Source organism: Anopheles arabiensis, chromosome X (genome assembly GCF_016920715.1).
Source record: "Anopheles arabiensis isolate DONGOLA chromosome X, AaraD3, whole genome shotgun sequence".
NCBI lineage: Eukaryota > Metazoa > Arthropoda > Insecta > Diptera > Culicidae > Anopheles > Anopheles arabiensis.
The window spans coordinates 20,719,553-20,737,295 of NC_053519.1; the positions used below are offsets into that span (position 1 = coordinate 20,719,553).

At 45.3% G+C, this 17,743-nt stretch overlaps 3 protein-coding genes across 3 annotated transcripts; all 3 read left to right on the forward strand.

Annotated features, from left to right (window-relative positions):
* The first annotated feature begins 252 nt into the window (after positions 1 to 252).
* Positions 253 to 1,338, forward strand: LOC120905675. Its single transcript, XM_040316677.1, has one exon. The coding sequence runs from the start codon at positions 253 to 255 to the stop codon at positions 1,336 to 1,338; it is 1,086 nt and encodes a 361-aa protein (XP_040172611.1).
* Positions 1,195 to 7,854, forward strand: LOC120905676. Its single transcript, XM_040316678.1, has 3 exons — positions 1,195 to 2,364; positions 6,971 to 7,640; positions 7,823 to 7,854. The coding sequence occupies exons 1-3, from the start codon at positions 1,534 to 1,536 to the stop codon at positions 7,852 to 7,854; spliced, it is 1,533 nt and encodes a 510-aa protein (XP_040172612.1). The 5' UTR covers positions 1,195 to 1,533.
* Positions 7,855 to 9,317: 1,463 nt separating this feature from the next.
* On the forward strand, positions 9,318 to 16,733 carry LOC120905833. Its single transcript, XM_040317054.1, has 2 exons — positions 9,318 to 9,503; positions 16,263 to 16,733. The coding sequence occupies exons 1-2, from the start codon at positions 9,337 to 9,339 to the stop codon at positions 16,441 to 16,443; spliced, it is 348 nt and encodes a 115-aa protein (XP_040172988.1). The 5' UTR covers positions 9,318 to 9,336; the 3' UTR covers positions 16,444 to 16,733.
* The last annotated feature ends 1,010 nt before the right edge of the window (positions 16,734 to 17,743 follow it).

Sequence of the window (17,743 nt, forward strand, 5' to 3'; positions counted from 1 at the left end):
TTATCACATTTATTGGTCCTTCGAACCGGATTGTGATTACGGAGTTCTATTCATCGCTCTGCATCAAGAGCTCGGGAATTCCCTCTGCATCAAGAGCAGCAAGTGTGCTGCTTCATCGTCGTCGTTTACCGCCATCGCAAATCGCCCTGCATCAGGGGCAACGGCCAACGATCGATCGCCATCGCATTTTTAAATTTCGCGCCACGTAAATTTGTTTCGGTTCGGTTTCTCGTAAAGTGAGTGTGAGTGGAAATGGACAAGAAGATAAAATCTGCTCAGCACAAAAAACTCGTCGCAGTGGAAAACATTAAGGCGCTGGAGCGCTTTAAGCAGAACTTCAAACCCGAAAATGTAGGTGAAATCCCGGAGGTTATGGAAAGTTTGGAGCAACACAGACAGGACTTTTTTGCCGCGGTGGCAAAGCTGGAAGAGTATGACGACACCAGTGAGGCGATTCAAGCCTGTATTACTGACAGGATTGATATGGAAGAGCGCTGTCGGCGGCTAAAATCGTTCCTTAGAGAAAACCAGCGGAAGGAAGCCAATTCGCTCAACGACTCCCTATTGGCAAACTCAACCCTAGCGTTTGGACGGCCAAATACATCAAACATTCGTTTTCCCAAAATCGAATTACCAACGTTCGACGGTGATTCGACAAAGTGGTTGTCATTCCGCGATCGCTTTGTCGCGATGATTGACGCAAGTGTCGAGCTGCCGCCAATTGCAAAACTGCAGTACTTACTTTCGTCCCTGAAAGGTGACGCTGCGGTTCCCTTCGAACATGTTACTCTGACCACGGAAAACTATTCTGTTACCTGGGCTGCGCTGCTTAAGCGATACGACAACTCACGGATGCTCATTCGCGAGTACTGGCGACGGCTACATTTCCTACCTGCGATTGCAACAGAAAGTGTCGATGGCTTGACGTCGTTGGTAGATGAATTCGTGCGATATGTGAATGGGTTGCAGAAGCTGCATGAACCTGTCGACTCATGGGACACGCCTTTGTCCAACATGTTGCTGATGAAGCTGGACAATGAGACCATTCTGGCGTGGGAAAGGCATTCTGTGCATAAGAAGAAGGACAAGTACAGCGAGTTGATCGAATTCCTGCAAGACCGAATTCGAATCCTAAAATCGAGCCAGAGTATCTCGTGCGATCGGATTGTGGCTCCGATCAAGGGGGCCGGGGCACATCGGCCCACCGCACCACGGCGGTCGGTAACCAACGCTGCTTCTGTGCAAAGGAATACTCCCGTTTCATCGACCAGTCAACAAGTGACCTGTCCATTGCAGTGTGCAGATCATCACCTGGTTCGAAATTGCCCGGTATTTTAAGCCAAAAATACTCAGGAGCGGCGGGAAATCGCACGGTCAAAAGGTTTGTGCTGGAATTGTCTCAGTTGTTCCCATCAAGTGAGATCGTGCAAATCCGAGTATTCTTGCCGTTCGTGCAAGGAACGGCATCATACGCTGCTTCATCAACCACCACAACAACCTACAGTCGCTTTGTCAGCCCAATCAGATGATGATATGGTGTTTCTCGAGACGGCTATTGTGTTCATCGTAGACGATTATGGAGAGAAGCATGAGGCACGGGCGCTTCTGGATTCGGGCTCTATGTCCAACTTCATTTCGGATACGTTAGCTCGGAAGCTCATGACACCTCGAACGAGAGTTAATGTATCAGTGTCTGGCATCGGAACTTCAAGGCAGCAGATAAAGGGTTCGACCACGGCGATCGTTCGTTCAAGGAACCTTCAATTCACCACCCCATTGGAGTTTCTGATCCTGGATACACCCTCGGCGGACATTCCCACCTCACCAATCAACGTGTCTACGTGGAACATCCCGGATGTAACGCTAGCAGACCCCACGTATCACATCCCAGGCATGGTCGATGTGGTCATCGGTGGCGATACGTTCTGGGAGTTGCATACCGGACGTAAGCAATCTCTCGGTTCGGGTCTGCCATGGCTGGTAGAAACGCAGTTTGGATGGGCGGTAGCAGGAAACACTACGCATTCGTCTCAACAACATCGGGTATGTAATATGGCAACGAGCGACAGTCCGTTGGAAGCCATATTGACGCGGTTCTGGGAGAGCGAGACCATCTTCGACGAGCCCGCTCTATCTCTGGAGGAAGACATGTGTGAACGTCATTTCATCTCTACTACAACCAGAGACCCATCTGGCAGGTATGTCGTACGTTTACCACAAATTCCTAATACGAATATCGTTTTAGGAGAATCGAAAGCAATCGCTGATCGTCGTCTCCTAGCGGTGGAACGGCGGCTTAAGTCTAACCCTGCAATGAAGGAGGAGTATAGTAAATTCATGTCGGAGTATGAGCGCTTAGGGCACTATAAGCTGTTTTGCCGTGTTATTTCTGGAATTTCAACATTTGCAACAGTGGTGCTGCTGAGTTGTTCGTACTGGCTAGTGCGTGCCTTCGATTAATATAAAGCTGCACTGGAGTTCTTCTGTTTATTCAACATTTTTGCCGAGAAAGTGTTTGGCTTCGTTTCTGCTCCTGTCACTCATCAGATTGTGCTGAGTCATCGTTATGCAGTGCTCAACCTGCAATGCACCCACCGATAGTGATAATTCGGTGTCCTGTGCCGGTGTTTGTGGTTCCAAGCATCACACCCATTGCACGGGGCTGTCCCGTGATTCTACTCGTGAGCTTGGGCGTAATAATCAGTTATTGTGGTTGTGCAAAACATGTCACGAGTTTCGCATTGGCACAAATTCACTTCTCACAAGTGAGATAGCAGCCCTACTCGAATTGGTGAAAGCAGATATTCTCACCACAATTGACTCATCTCTCTCTTCTCTTAGATCGGCTATCAAGAGCGATTTGCTTCCTTTTTTTGCGATTTGCTTCCGCTCTCGTTGATAAGCGAGCGCTAGCACCCATATTAGCTAAGCCGTCTGTTAGCAACGCATCGCGAACGCACACATCCACTAATGTATCGTCGCTCAATGCCACAAATACATCCAGAACGACTAAAACAGCTTCCGCTCGCCGTACATTTACTAACTCAACGGAGCTCACTGATGATATCCAAGCTGCGAACGATACCAACACTGTGGAAGATTCTGACAACTGTAACCACTACAATCATCGTACTAAGCCGACTAGTGATGTTAGTGCTGGAAACTATCGAACAAATACACAAGCATCTTCTGATCCTGTTTTGAACCAAAACACCACCAACACGGGCATAGTCGAGAAAGTATGGTTATACTTCACGAACATCAAATCGCATGTCTCCGCTGATGATATGCGTGTGTGGCTTAAAGCTGTGCTACCAACGGACGATATTAATGTTTACCGTCTCACGAAAAAGGGTGTGAACTTGGACTCGATGTCCTTCATATCGTTCAAAGTGAGTGTTCCTAAATCTCTTAAGGAGCTTGCGCTGCAGTCTACTATTTGGCCAGTTTCACTTACTGTTCGGGAGTTTGTTGCTCGTGGCCTACCAAAGCAACGTGTACATGAAAGAGCTCGATTTGACCCTTCTGAGCTTATTTCGCATCGTACAAATAGTGACAATTGCTCTTCAGCTGTGCCAAAAACTACCGCTCATCCGGATCATTTTTTGGAACATCGATCGCCACCCCCACAGCGCGTGATTCTATCACCATCCCAGATGACCGAGATCCTAGAGGCTATTCAACTGGAGTTTCCTCCCACACCGCCTCAGTTATCACCGGGGGTGGGGCTTCAATCACAATCCAATCTCAGCAACAAGAACCGCTCACCACAGATCAGCCCGTCTGCCAAACGGATAGGTCACAATTAATAGACCCATTCGTGATATATTACCAAAATGTTCGAGGCCTTCGCACCAAATACAATGAATTGCGCCTTTCTGCGAATGAATCAGGGTTTGAAATGCTTGCCCTTACTGAAACCTGGTTAAATGAATCGATTCCATCCAACATGGTCCTTGATAGTGATGCCTACAACATATACCGCTGTGATCGAAGCAGGTTAAACAACGAACGTTCGCGTGGGGGTGGTGTGCTACTTGCATGTTCCGTTCGATATCCTTCTGTGGCACTTAACATTAATCAGCCCACGCTTGAAGCTTTATGTATACGTGTTTCTTTTTCTAAGTTTCGTCTTTATGTGGGGATTGTTTATGTGCCACCGTATTTGAGCAGCGACCGCAACTATTTGGAATCCCTTTCTGCTTTCATCAGTGATGCATACATGCAAATGAAACTGAATGATCATCTTATCCTTCTGGGTGACTTCGATCAACCTGCGTTAGAGTGGTCGCTTTCTACCGCAGTAAGGCCAGATTCATCTTCAGCTATAAGACATTATGTGCCACATATTTCTTCGAATACATCCAGTTCCTGCTTTTTGGATATGTTAAACCTGCATGAACTCTATCAGCTGAACGGGGTGCATAACCATTTAAATCATTATTTGGACCTGGTGCTCTCCAACTCTGCTGCAGCTGCTTGTTGTTCTGTGTATCCTGCTTCGTCACTGCTCCTGCCCCAGGATGCCCATCATCCTGCTCTATAAATTGCGTTACCGTCTTCTTTATTTAGGGCTAGTAGGGTTATGAATGTATTACCTTCTGCTCCTAATTCATTGAGTGTTCGTTATAATTTTCGGCTCACAGACTATCGTAAACTTAATTCAATTCTATCTCGTTCCGACTGGTCTTTTTTTTATCAATGTACATCGGTCGACGAGGCTGTCCAATCGTTTAATGCTTTGTTAACCTCTGCACTCCTTTCATGTACACCTATTTTTCGTTCCCCTCCTAATCCTCCCTGGTCCAATCGTACTCTTCGCAACCTGAAAAAGGATAGAATGAAATATCTTAGGAGGTATCGTCTGAACCGATCTGCATTCAACTTTCGTTTATTTAAGTACGCTGCCTCTGCGCATCGACTATACAACAGGGCTCGTTTTGAGGCCTATTCGAGTAGACTGCAATCGCGTTTCCGTTCTGATCCAGCATACTTCTGGCAATTTGTTAGGATTCGAAGAGGGTGCAATACGTTACCTAATGAAATGGTACTTGATTCTCGAACTGCCTCTACGCCTGTTGAGATCTGTGAGCTATTCTCTGCCCATTTTTCCCAAATGTTTGAGCCACCGGTTAGTGACCCTAACCTTATTGAGGGTGGGCTACTCTACACGCCTGAGACCTTAATTAATCTCTCCGATATTTTGGTTAGCTCTGAAACAGTTGTACAGGTGTTATTTGGGTTGAAACGTTCTTTTACTCCTGGTCCAGATGGCATTCCTGCCACTGTTTTAATAAACTGTAAGGACGTGCTTGCTCCACATCTTGCTAAAATTTTCAACCATTCACTTTCTCTTGGGGCTTTTCCTGCTCTTTGCAAATCCTGTTGGCTTTTACCGGTACACAAAAAGGGATGCCATAGCATTGTTTCTAATTATCGTGGGATAACCCAAACTTGCGCCACAGCCAAAACTTTTGAGCTATGTATCCTTCCAACCATACTTCATAGTTGTAGTTCAGCTATTAGCCCTAAACAGCATGGGTTTATGCCTGGTAGGTCTACTTCAACTAATCTCATGTCTTTTATTTCCAATATTTTTAGATCTTTTGAGGCCGGTACCCAACTTGATGCAATATACACCGACTTTCATGCTGCTTTTGATAGTTTACCTCACTATTTATTATTAGCTAAATTGTCTAAACTTGGTTTTGGTGATGGCATTATTAGCTGGCTGTCCTCATATTTAAGTAATCGATCATGCAGGGTTAAAACCGGGTCGTACTTATCTGAGGAGTTTTTTTGTACGTCAGGTGTCCCTCAGGGTTGTGTGCTAAGTCCACTTCTGTTTTCTTTGTTCATCAATGATGTTTGTAATGTTTTACCTCCTGATGGTCATCTCCTTTATGCGGATGATATCAAAATCTTTTTACCTGTGTCTTCTTCTTCTGATTGTCTGAGACTTCAGCATTACCTCAATGCATTTGCTCATTGGTGTTCATCCAATTTACTTCGCCTGTGTCCCGAAAAATGTTCTGTTATTTCTTTCTCTCACTCTCTTTCTCCTATTTCATTTAATTATACTCTCTCTAACTCGTCTCTCTCTCGTGTTTTGTCCATCCGTGACCTTGGTATTATACTCGACAGTCGTCTTAACTTTAAACTGCAGCTTGATGAGGTGCTACTAAAAGCAAATCGAACCCTTGGGTTTATCTTACGTTTTACCTCTATTTTTAGAGATCAAAGCTGCCTAAGCAACCTTTATTGTGCTCTGGTAAGGCCTCTTCTTGAATATGCTAGTATCATCTGGAATCCTCCCACTATTGATGGCTGTTCGAGAATTGAAAGCATTCAGCGCCTCTTTACCAGGATTGCTTTTCGTCGTTTGTTCGGTGCTACCTCACTACCTCCCTATGAAACGCGATTGCAGTTATTCAATCTTCACTCCTTAAGCTTCCGCCGCCAAGTGTTTCAGGCTTGTTTTATTGGTGGCTTATTACTTTCTGCTACTGATGCTCCTGATTTACTCTCGTCCATCTCGCTGTATGTTCCCTCTCGTTCTCTTCGTCCACGTGATCCTCTGTCAATTGAAACACGTCATACTCTTTATACTTTCAACGACCATCTTCTGTCCTGTTGCAGGTTGTTTAACCACTTTTACTATCTCTTTGATTTCGACTCCTCTCTTAACTCTTTCCGTAACCGTATTTTTTCTTCAAATTCCCTTTAATTATTCTCCTTAGTTTTCTATTACTCTCTTATTTTTTTTTTGTTAAGTTTATGATAGTCTCTACGCACTACTCTTGTTTTTTTTCTTTTCTTTTTTGCTAGGTCAAGACTAGGTTAGTTAGGCTTAGTTTTTCATGAATTATTTTGTTTATTTGTTAGTATTAAATTAGTTTTAAGTCTATTATATTTAGCCTTGATGGCGGATATTGTATTAAATAAATGAAATGAAATGAAATGAAATGAAATGAAACAACTCACCGAGCCGGTGGACGATTCGTGTGAACACTACTATCTCCCTCATCACGCGGTGCTTAAGGAATCGAGCACAACCACCAAGGTCAGGGTAGTCTTTGACGCGTCGTGCAAGACAGCTTCTGGCTACTCCTTGAACGACAAACTCCTGGTTGGGCCGGTGATCCAAGACGATCTGTTCACCATCATCGTTCGTTTCCGGTCTCACGCAGTCGCACTCTCAGCAGACGTTGAGAAAATGTATCGCCAAATTCTCCACGATTCTCGCGACACTGATTACCTGCGCATTCGGTATAGAGGAAACACCGCAGAGCCGATTCAGACGTTCCAACTACAAACGGTAACATATGGCACGTCTTGCGCACCCTTCCTAGCAACAAGGACGCTAAAGCAGATCGCTCTCGATCACAAGATGCAAAACCCCCGAGCAGTGGATCCTGTATTGCAAGATTTTTTTGTGGATGACCTGCTAACGGGAACAGACGAGTTGGCAGATGCAATTCAAATGCAAAGGCAGATTTCCGAGATGCTCAAGCAGGCTGGATTCGTGTTGAAGAAGTGGGTCTCGAACGTACCCGAAGCACTAATCGGCATTCCTTCAGAAGACCTTGCCATCCTTCCTACTCATGAATGGCAAGATCCCCAATTTGTATCGACGCTTGGTCTGGTTTGGGAGCCAGCAGTTGATATGCTGCGATATCGGATCGATCTACCAACTGCTGCGACGATGTTGACAAAGAGGCTAGCTTTGTCCTACATCGCCAAAATCTTTGACTCGCTGGGCTTGCTTAGTCCAACCATTATCATCGCTAAGCTCTTTATGCAACAGCTGTGGAAATTGCAGGAAAACGGGAAGCCGTGGGATTGGGATCGTGAGCTACCATCACATCTCCAAAAGGAATGGACGGCATTTCATTCCAAGCTGCATTCACTTCGGGAAGTGCGCATTCCGCGTTACACTTCAATTCGGCAAGCAACAAACGTGCAGCTACACATTTTCGCGGATGCTTCTCAGTGGAAGCCTCAGTGGCACAAATTCAAGGAGAAACCCGGATCAAGTGCTGGAGGCATGTTCCTGGTGTAGACAACCCAGCAGACGATGCATCGCGAGGTCTACTACCAGACAAATTGCAATCCTGTGAACGATGGTGGCATGGGCCACATTGGTTGAGCAGCAAACAGGAAGAATGGCCTATAAGAGAACCTGCAATTGAAGAAACGGCATCAGTAGAAGAAGAACGTGTTACACAATCACGAATAGCTGCAATGTCGATGGAGGACGATTTCAACAATAAGCTTGCACGGTTTTCAACCTACCTCAAACTTCGTCGAACCATGGCGTATTGTTTACGTTTCGTGCAATGCATGAGGACACCGAAACCCGCAATTACGTCACCGACAGCCAAGGGTCATGCTTCGATTCAGGACATGATTATATTGATTGCACCTCCATCTCGAGATGAACTCATCCAAGCTGAGCTGCAGTTGTGTCGGATAGCTCAGCAAGATTCATTTGCGGACGAGTTAAAAACGGTTAAACACGGCAAGGATGTACCACGCAATTCGAAGCTGAAATGGTTGTCCCCCTTTATTGATGAGGCGGGAATCCTGCGTGTTGGTGGCCGGCTTCACAACGCACAAATAGCAGAATACGCGAAGCATCCTATACTTCTTTCTGCGAAACACCCACTCGCTGCATTGTTAGCAGTCGCGTATCACCAGAAGTATATGCACACCGGTCCGGAACACTTGTTATCCATACTTCGTGAACGCTTCTGGATAATCGGTGGCCGTAATTTGACGAAGTTGGTTTTCCATCGGTGTCACAAGTGTTTCAAGGCCAAACCTACACTGGTGCAGCAATCTGTTGCAGATCTTCCGACATCAAGGGTTACACCCACGAGACCGTTTGCTGTCAGTGGTGTGGACTATTGCGGTCCAGTATTGCTGAAGTCGCCTGTTCGCAATAGAAGTCCCACCAAGGCATACATCGCCATCTTCGTGTGCTTTGCAACACGAGCGGTCCACATTGAGTTGGTGGATGATCTCACCACGGCGGCATTTTTGGCAGCACTAAGGCGCTTCGTGGCTCGCAGAGGCAAAATCGCGGAAATGCATTCGGATAATGCTACTACGTTTAAGGCGGCTTCACACGAACTTCATCGCCTCTACGAGATGTTTAAGTGCAGCAATAGCGAACGCATCGAAATCTTCAACTGGTGTGCCAATGAAGAAATTCAGTGGAAGTTTATTCCACCTCGAGCGCCACACTTCGGAGGACTGTGGGAGGCTGCTGTACGATCCGCTAAACAGCACCTAATTCGCACGATTGGAAGTACGAGCCTCACTCAGGAGGGAATGGTAACATTGCTAGCGCAGGTCGAACAATGCTTAAATTCAAGACCCCTGATTCCGCTTTCTAGTGAGCCATCGGACACGCAACCGCTCACTCCGGGTCATTTTTTGGTAGGGTCGAACATGCTGGCGTTGCCACAAGTTGATAGGAGTCAGGTGTCAGGCAATAGATTGTGATCAGTCTAGAGTTGGACGTTGTGGTATTTTTTATGTTTAATTTTATTTTAACAAACAACTTAAAAACTAAGCGGATTGCGCGCGCGTCCGATCGCTGCCGTTGCCGTTCGTGGAAGAAGGTTCCCGCTGTTCGGGCGATCACCTTTCTGCTGTTGCCCTCTCACGCACACCAACCAACGCGTTGATGGCCGCCAAATTATGGCACTCTAATTATAGCATTATCATCTCTTATGGTTCAATTCGCTAGTTATAATATTCGCTAATTATAGCATTGCAGCTGCCTCAGCTCCTAACTCTTGTGTATAAACATCCCACCCCCTTGATATGGCTTATCAACAAATCGATTGCTACCGGAACAAGCACAACACAACAAACTCCCGTCAGAACGGTGCAAACAAAAATACAGACTGCTGCACGTGTATTCAGTGTTGATAACTATTCTCCTATCAATTTCACTATGTTCAATCAACCTGCTCTGAAGCTGCGTCGTCTATTGAAGATGGTATCGGTAACAGACATATTTTTGTGATGGGACGTTTGTATATACCCTTACTGGTGCGCACAGATACTACTCTCGTTATTCCGTCCTTTCCAGCATGCGTTTTCACAATACGTGCCAAAGGCCATCGGGTTGCGGGTAACAGTTCATCGATGAGAATGACCATCCTGCCGATCGTGAACTGAGGATTCGGTTCATGTCCCACCGTATCCTTTTGCAGCTCTTGTAAATATTCGCCTTTCCAGTGGACCCAGAAACGCTGCACGTAGGCTTGTAGCTTCCAATAGTGCTCCAACCGGTTTAAGGGAACGTCACACAAGTTAGATTCGGGAAGTGCTTGCATGGAGGTGCCGATCAGAAAATGGCCCGGAGTTAGCGCCGCCAGTTCATCGGGATTTTCTGAAAGAGGAAGCAACGGTCGCGAGTTCATGACCGCTTCGATTTGCGTTAGTACCGTATAAAAATCTTCAAATGACAAACGAGATGCACCGAGGATACGATACAGATGCCTTTTAGCAACCTTCACTGCAGATTCCCACAGCCCGCCGAAATGAGGAGCCCTTGGGGGATTAAAGTGCCATGATATCCCTTGGGACGTGCAGAACTGATTCACTTGCTGTTCTTCTTCCTTTCTAGCGATGAGCGATGCCAATTCTGTTATCTCGTTACTAGCTCCTTCGAAGTTTTTTCCATTATCCGAGTGTATGTGACACGGCTTACCACGGCGAGCAATGAATCTTCGTAGAGCTGCTAAAAAAGCTGATGTAGACAAGTCACATACCAACTCGAGAGGTACCGCCTTTGTAGCGAAACATACAAAAAGGCAGAGATAAGCCTTGCAGGCGGCGGCTCTTCTGTGTACCGGTTTTAAGTAAAAATTGGGCCGGCGTAGTCGATGCCCACGTTGCTGAAAGGCCGGCTAGGGGTCACTCTGGATGCGGGTAGTTGTCCAATTCGCTGGCATGCGATTAAAGGGTCCGACCGAAAACACTGGAAACACTCCCGCGATATGCTTCTGACTAACCGTCGAGCATCCAACGGCCAAAACTCCTCTCTTATGTTGCTTATGAGATTTCGCCCTCCAGCGTGAAGAAGTTTCCAGTGATAGTGAACCACTACGTTGCGTGTAAACGAATGTCCCTTTCGAAGGAGAGCAGGATGCTTTGACCGGAACAGCAAATCAGCTAAGTTTCACCTTCCTCCGACTCTAAGCACACCTTGGTTGTCCAAAACCGGGTTTTCTTTATAGGTTGTCCGTTCCGAAGGGATGAAATTTCGTTTCGGAACGCATCGTCTTGAGCAGTCTTGACTAGAAATACCTTTGCCTCCTCATTCTGCTCGGGTGTCAGTACGATGGATACAGGATTACAAGAAGGCTTCGTTCTCGCCTTCAGCCTTAGATTCTTTATAAATCGCTTGCAGTATGCAATAATGTGCAGTAATTGGGAGTATGATGACCACCTTTTGAACCAAGGGTTAACTGCGGGTGATGCGCTGGCCACAGCAACTAACAAGCGTGTTTCCTTTTCGATGTCGGTCGGTACTAGAGGTTCAGACGTAGGCCATTCAGTGGAAGGTAGCGCCAGCCAAGCTGGCCCAGAGAGCCAAATGCTGCTTTTTATAAAATCGGGTGCCGTCATGCCTCGTGAAACGAGATCAGCCGGGTTCTGCTGTCCAGGTACATGCCTCCACGTGTGGCCCTTCGTACATTGTTGAATGTCTGCTACTCTATTTGCCACATATGTTTTCCAGGTATTTGGAGCTGCTCCGATCCAATGTAGTGTAATACTGGAATCGGACCAGAAATGTACCGACTGCACAGTAAGCTGAATGGCTTTGGCAATGTGTTCGTATAGATGAGCCCCTAATACGGCATCGCAGAGTTCTAATCGAGGCAGGCTTATACGCTTCAATGGAGCTACTCTAGATTTCGACGCAAGCAAAGATATTTTAATATTCCCCTCGGCATCCTCGCACCTTGCATAAACGCATATGCCGCCTCTGAAGCATCAGTAAATATGTGCAGCTGCACATTCGATCGTAGGGCGAAATAGTATCGTTCGATTCTATAGCAAGCCAAAACCTCCAACTTCTCATAAAACTCTTTCCATTTCAGCCCAAATGACTCTGGTACAGTCTCATCCCAGCCAACCGATAACGCCCAAAGCTGCTGCATCATTATTTTTGCTCGCACTACGACAGAAGCGATAAGACCCAACGGGTCAAATAATCGAGCTATCTCCGAACAAATGCTGCGTTTAGTAGTGGGTAAATGTATTGGCTAGATGTTTGATGCAAAGCATAAATTGTCGCACTTAGGTTCCCAGCAGACACCTAGGGCTTTTATAGTTTCGTCGGTATCAAACTGCAGTGATGACTTAGTTCCGACTTGAGAAGCATCGAGCCCTTGCAAAACCTCCAAACGATTTGAGGTCCACTTTCGTAATGGAAAGCCGCCCTTTAACATCATTCCAGTTAGCTCAGACCGGAGCTGTATAGCTTCCTCAACAGATGATGCCCCGCCAATAAAGTCATCTACGTAGAAATTGCGAATAGCACGACTGGCAAGAGGGTAATTGCTTCCTTCGTCCTGCACTAATTGAAGCAAAGTGCGCGTAGCTAGGAAAGAGGAAGGAGCCAAACCGTATGTGACAGTATTCAGTTCATACTCTTGTATTGGTGATGTTGAGGCGAATCGAAACAATATTCTTACTAATGAGCGGTCATCTTCATGCAAAAGGATTTGACGGTACATTTTTTCTATATCTCCGACTAAGGCCACAAAATAGGTGCGAAAACGCAAAATAATGTCCAACAGTTCATCTTGCACAATAGGTCCCACACATAGTGCTTCGTTGAGTGAGTAGCCTGTAGATGTTTTCGCGGAGCCGTCAAAAACTACTCTCACTTTGGTAGTGGAACTGCTCTCCTTTATGACTGGGTGATGAGGCAGATAATAAGTTTTCATGGAGCCTGACACATTTCCATAAACAGGTTGCATGTTTCCGAGATCTATATATTCCTGCATGAAAGCATGATACTCCTTTTTCAATTGCGAATTTCGGAATAGGCGCTTTTCTAATGCGTAAATTAGGCGCAACGCCTGGCCTTTTGACTCGCCCAAGCGTATCGAGAACTCTGGATGTTTAGGCATCTGCACCACGTATCGTCCGTCACTATTTCTTCCAGTCTTCGATCTATATAGCTCTTCGCAATGCTTCTCTTCTATTGAATATGGTTCGCATGCATGTAGCACTTCTGCCTTCCAAAATTGCTCTATTTTTTCTTCCAACGAAACCATTGCTACTCGTGTTGGGTTTGAGTGAGGTTTAACGACCTCCTCGCTTGCAGGACCGACTACGAGCCACCCAAACACGCTGTTGATCAGTATTGGTTATTTATCTGCCAGATAAATACGCTCTGCAGTTGGAAAAAAGGTGTAGAAATGCTCTGCTCCGATTATCATATCTATTGATTCGGCCTGATTAAAATGAGGGTCCGCAAGGGATAGTCCAGGCGGAATGTTCCAGCGACTTATATTAATGTGGTGGGAAGGAAGTTTTGCAGCTACTTCATCCATTAGCAGGAAATTTACTCCACAAGAGAATTGGCTGGTTCGAGATCGAATTTCAGCATACACGGACTCCCGCACCCTCGTCGTAGAACAACCAGCACCTTTAACGTCAATGTCCAATCTGGAAGTAGGTAGACCTATTAATTTCGCCAATCTTTTGCTTATTAGGTTAGGTTGTGATGCGCTATCTAATAATGCTCTTGCTGGATGCTGATTTCCAAACGCATCCACAACAATAACAATTGTAGTGAGTAAGAATACCTCTCGTTGGTCCATTGGGGCTGCCCGGTTTTCGTTTTCCAATGCTGCTCTGCTGTTAAATGAAGCGCTGGGTGCTACCGGAGGGCTGGTATGTAGTGTTCGGTCGTGGGATTGCTGCCGGCGTAAAAAATCAAAAGAATGCAATAAAGAATGATGCTGCTGGTTGCAATGTTTGCACCGATTGGTCGAAGGACAATCTTTCATGCTGTGGTCGACTCTTAAACAATTAATGCAGAGATTCTTCGCTCGCACTATCTGAAGGCGTTCAGATTACGGAAGTCGCATAAATTGGTTACAGTATCATAATAAATGATCTAGTCGACAGCAAGGACATCGTTTTGTATTATTTGCGGTGTACGAATAGTACGAAAGATGTGAAGAGGGTTTTACGGTAGGCACAGATGTAGAGCTTACATCCGCAGATTTACTCATATAAACGGAGTCTAATGTCTTCATTCTTCTTTGTAGAAATTCTATTAACGCCTCATATGTTGGCTTTTTCATGCTAGCTGCCTTGTCTTCCCAATGTGTAAGAGTTTCCGCTGGTAGTTTGGAGCACAAAACATATTCTAACATTGAGCTCCATTGGTCGGTTGGCTCTCCTAGCTTTTGAATCATTTTTACATGCCGATTAAATTCATCTACCAATCTATGCAAGTCAGCTGACGATTCTTTTCGTAATTGTGGGATGCCGAACATTTGCTTAAAGTGCATCTTTTGCAGAAGGTATTCATTTGAGAATCGCTCCTTGAGCTCCTGCCATGCGATGGAGTAATTCGATGCGCACAATGGGATCGACTCTATCAATCTAGCGGCCTCACCAGTTAATGAAGCTCTCAAATAATGGAATTTTTGAATATCCAAAACACTTGCATTGTTGTGAACTAATGCTTCAAAGGTATCATGAAATGCCATCCAGTGCATTATATCACCGTTAAATTCGGGCAAAGAGATGGCTGGTAATTTAACGTGGTTTTGGATGGGAGAGTGGCCTTGGGTTTTGAACGTGGCTCGAGCCAAGCTCAGAGCTAACGGTTTGAGCTGTTTGATTAGGCATGTGTGATAGCATTGCGCTTTTCATAGCTATGAACCTCTCCTCAAAATTATCCATTAACTCCTCTTCCTCTAGCTTCTCAGATTCACTGGGCGCTAACAAACACAATTGCGTATGAGCCGTTTCAAATTCCTTTTCCATGCCTTCAATCGTTTGGAGCCGGACAGACACGAGATGCTTATGTTGTTCAGGCTGGAAGTTTGCTAAGAAAACTTCATTTCTTTTCAGCTTCGTGAATAAGGAATTCAACTTTTGCCTTAGGCTCGCAATTTCGGTCATCTTTATACTTGACCTGTTGAGATGGCGGGACTCGGAAAACCGTTGCAACGACGATGGCGGGGAAACACACACAGATGACAACGGATGGCTGCTCCAAACTGCGACTGGCGGGAAACACACACAGGTGACGACGGATGGCTGCTCCAAACTGCGACTGGCGGGAAACACACACAGGTGACGACGGATGGCTGCGCCAAACTGCGACTGGCGCGAAACACACGATTACGAAGACGGATATCACACGCGCGAAAGTAACCGGTTGCGACACGGACGATAAGCTGACGTTTTCTCACACTAATGCTCAACGGGTTGAACAGTAACTTAAACTTAGTGTTCTTTGTAACACGACGTTACACGATTCAAAGACGAACGAAATTATAATAGACACAAGACGCCTCACAGTTTTGTTTTAACGCGACCGCGGTGAATCGCCGATTTGTATAAAAAAAACGCGATGGCTGCGGTAGGACGCTTCTTATAGCTTTTACTCGGCAAGACGCCGAGGAAGGCGGCAGTGAGCCTGTCCTTTTGGCAACGGACTGAATAAGACGGAGACACGGACACGCAATCAATGAAGATTAATAAACGGCACGATTGTCCTTTTGCAGGTTGAAATTTCACATTTACTGGCCGCCAAAGTTCGTACACTCAAACACGTATTAACGATCGTTCCTTTGCACGGTACGCACTAAATCACATAACAAATCAGCGAATAAATCTTTTCACTTAGCGCTTATCGAAAAAGGTTTTCAATCCTGGTCACGGCACCATATGATCAGTCTAGGGTTGGACGTTGTGGTATTTTTTATGTTTAATTTTATTTTAACAAACAACTTAAAAACTAAGCGGATTGCGCGCGCGTCCGATCGCTGCCGTTGCCGTTCGTGGAAGAAGGTTCCCGCTGTTCGGGCGATCACCTTTCTGCTGTTGCCCTCTCACGCACACCAACCAACGCGTTGATGGCCGCCAAATTATGGCACTCTAATTATAGCATTATCATCTCTTATGGTTCAATTCGCTAGTTATAATATTCGCTAATTATAGCATTGCAGCTGCCTCAGCTCCTAACTCTTGTGTATAAACAGATTGAAGGAGTTTGATTTGGTGCAAAAGCATATGCAGCATATATGGTCGCGTTGGTATCCGGAATACTTGCAGCAGCTTCAGGCCCGGGCCAAACGTTTAATAGTTCCACCAGTATCGCTAGAAGAAGGGCAATTGGTAATCATAAAGGAAGACAATATACCACCAGACAAGGAAGGGTAGAATAACACGATTGCACCCAGGAAAGGACGGCGTTGTTAGAGTCGTAACACTTCGTACAGCTGCAGGAAAGGAGATTGGTGCGCAGCAGCTAGATTGGCAATCCTTCCAAATCCAAACGTATGTGAAGACAATTAACCTCGAACACCAAGGCTAGGAGGCCAACTGTAATGTAAACAACCACACCGCACATACACACGACACGATACACGAAGTGACAGATCGACACTTGCAACTTGTACAACACAACACCACACTTGCACAACATTTGCTATCTCTGAGGCGAAGTTAGATCGAGATACTTCTTCTTTTTCTTATTTTTTTTCAATTGTATTGCTAAATATTTTAAAGAAATACTTTCTTTGGTGGCCGGAATGTTGGAAATTGAATTAAATTGAATTTTAGCTAGTTAGAAAATTGGAATAATTGAACTTGCAAGTTTTCATGAATTGTGTCAAATGGTGAAATGTTTCAATTAAATAAGACCAGTTACGGATTAGGATGAAATGAACTATGAATGAACTATGTAAATAAAAATGACAAGTGAATAAACAGTAGCAAATTGATTGGCGCAAAGGACACAACGGTTTATCAATTCTCCTCGGTTTTCGGTAATCCGTATATCACAACCAGCTTTTTTAGTGATAATTTATCACATTTATTGTGGTGCCGTGACCAGGACAACATAGCCGCACCGTCACTTGCTGAGCACAACAATATTAACATCACAAATAACATCACTTCTCGCCAGCCAATTGCTATTTATGGCACGGATAACGATTCTCCAAACCTTCCAACCGTTCAAAACCGCTTTGTACCCAAAATGTGGCTTCATTTAGCTAACATTGCTCCTGGCACTTCCTGTGAATAAGTCGTGGAATCTGTGAAACGACGGCTGGCCACAACCGACGTCATTGCATTTAGCTTGATGGGCAAAAATTTCGACAGGTGCACTTGCACGATATTCATCGGGACGGTTACATTCCTCCTAATCGAGCTAACGATACAGATACTCTTACATCTGTGATTGAAAGTGTAAGTGCAATAGTAAACCATGCAAAAACTACCCATATAACCAAGATGCCGAAAACGCCACCAATTTCTTGTACTAAAAATCAGTTTGGTGGGTAAGCCACACGGCCACAGAAGCAGCCACTTTAATGTTGTTGAAGTCAGTTTTTTATGCACGGGCAATTTATTTGCTCAGCATGTTTCACCTGTGTTAGAATGTTATTTAATTGTGCTAAGGAAACAATTAAACGTGTGTGTTTAAGTTGGTTTGTTGTAAAATATTCATGTGTAA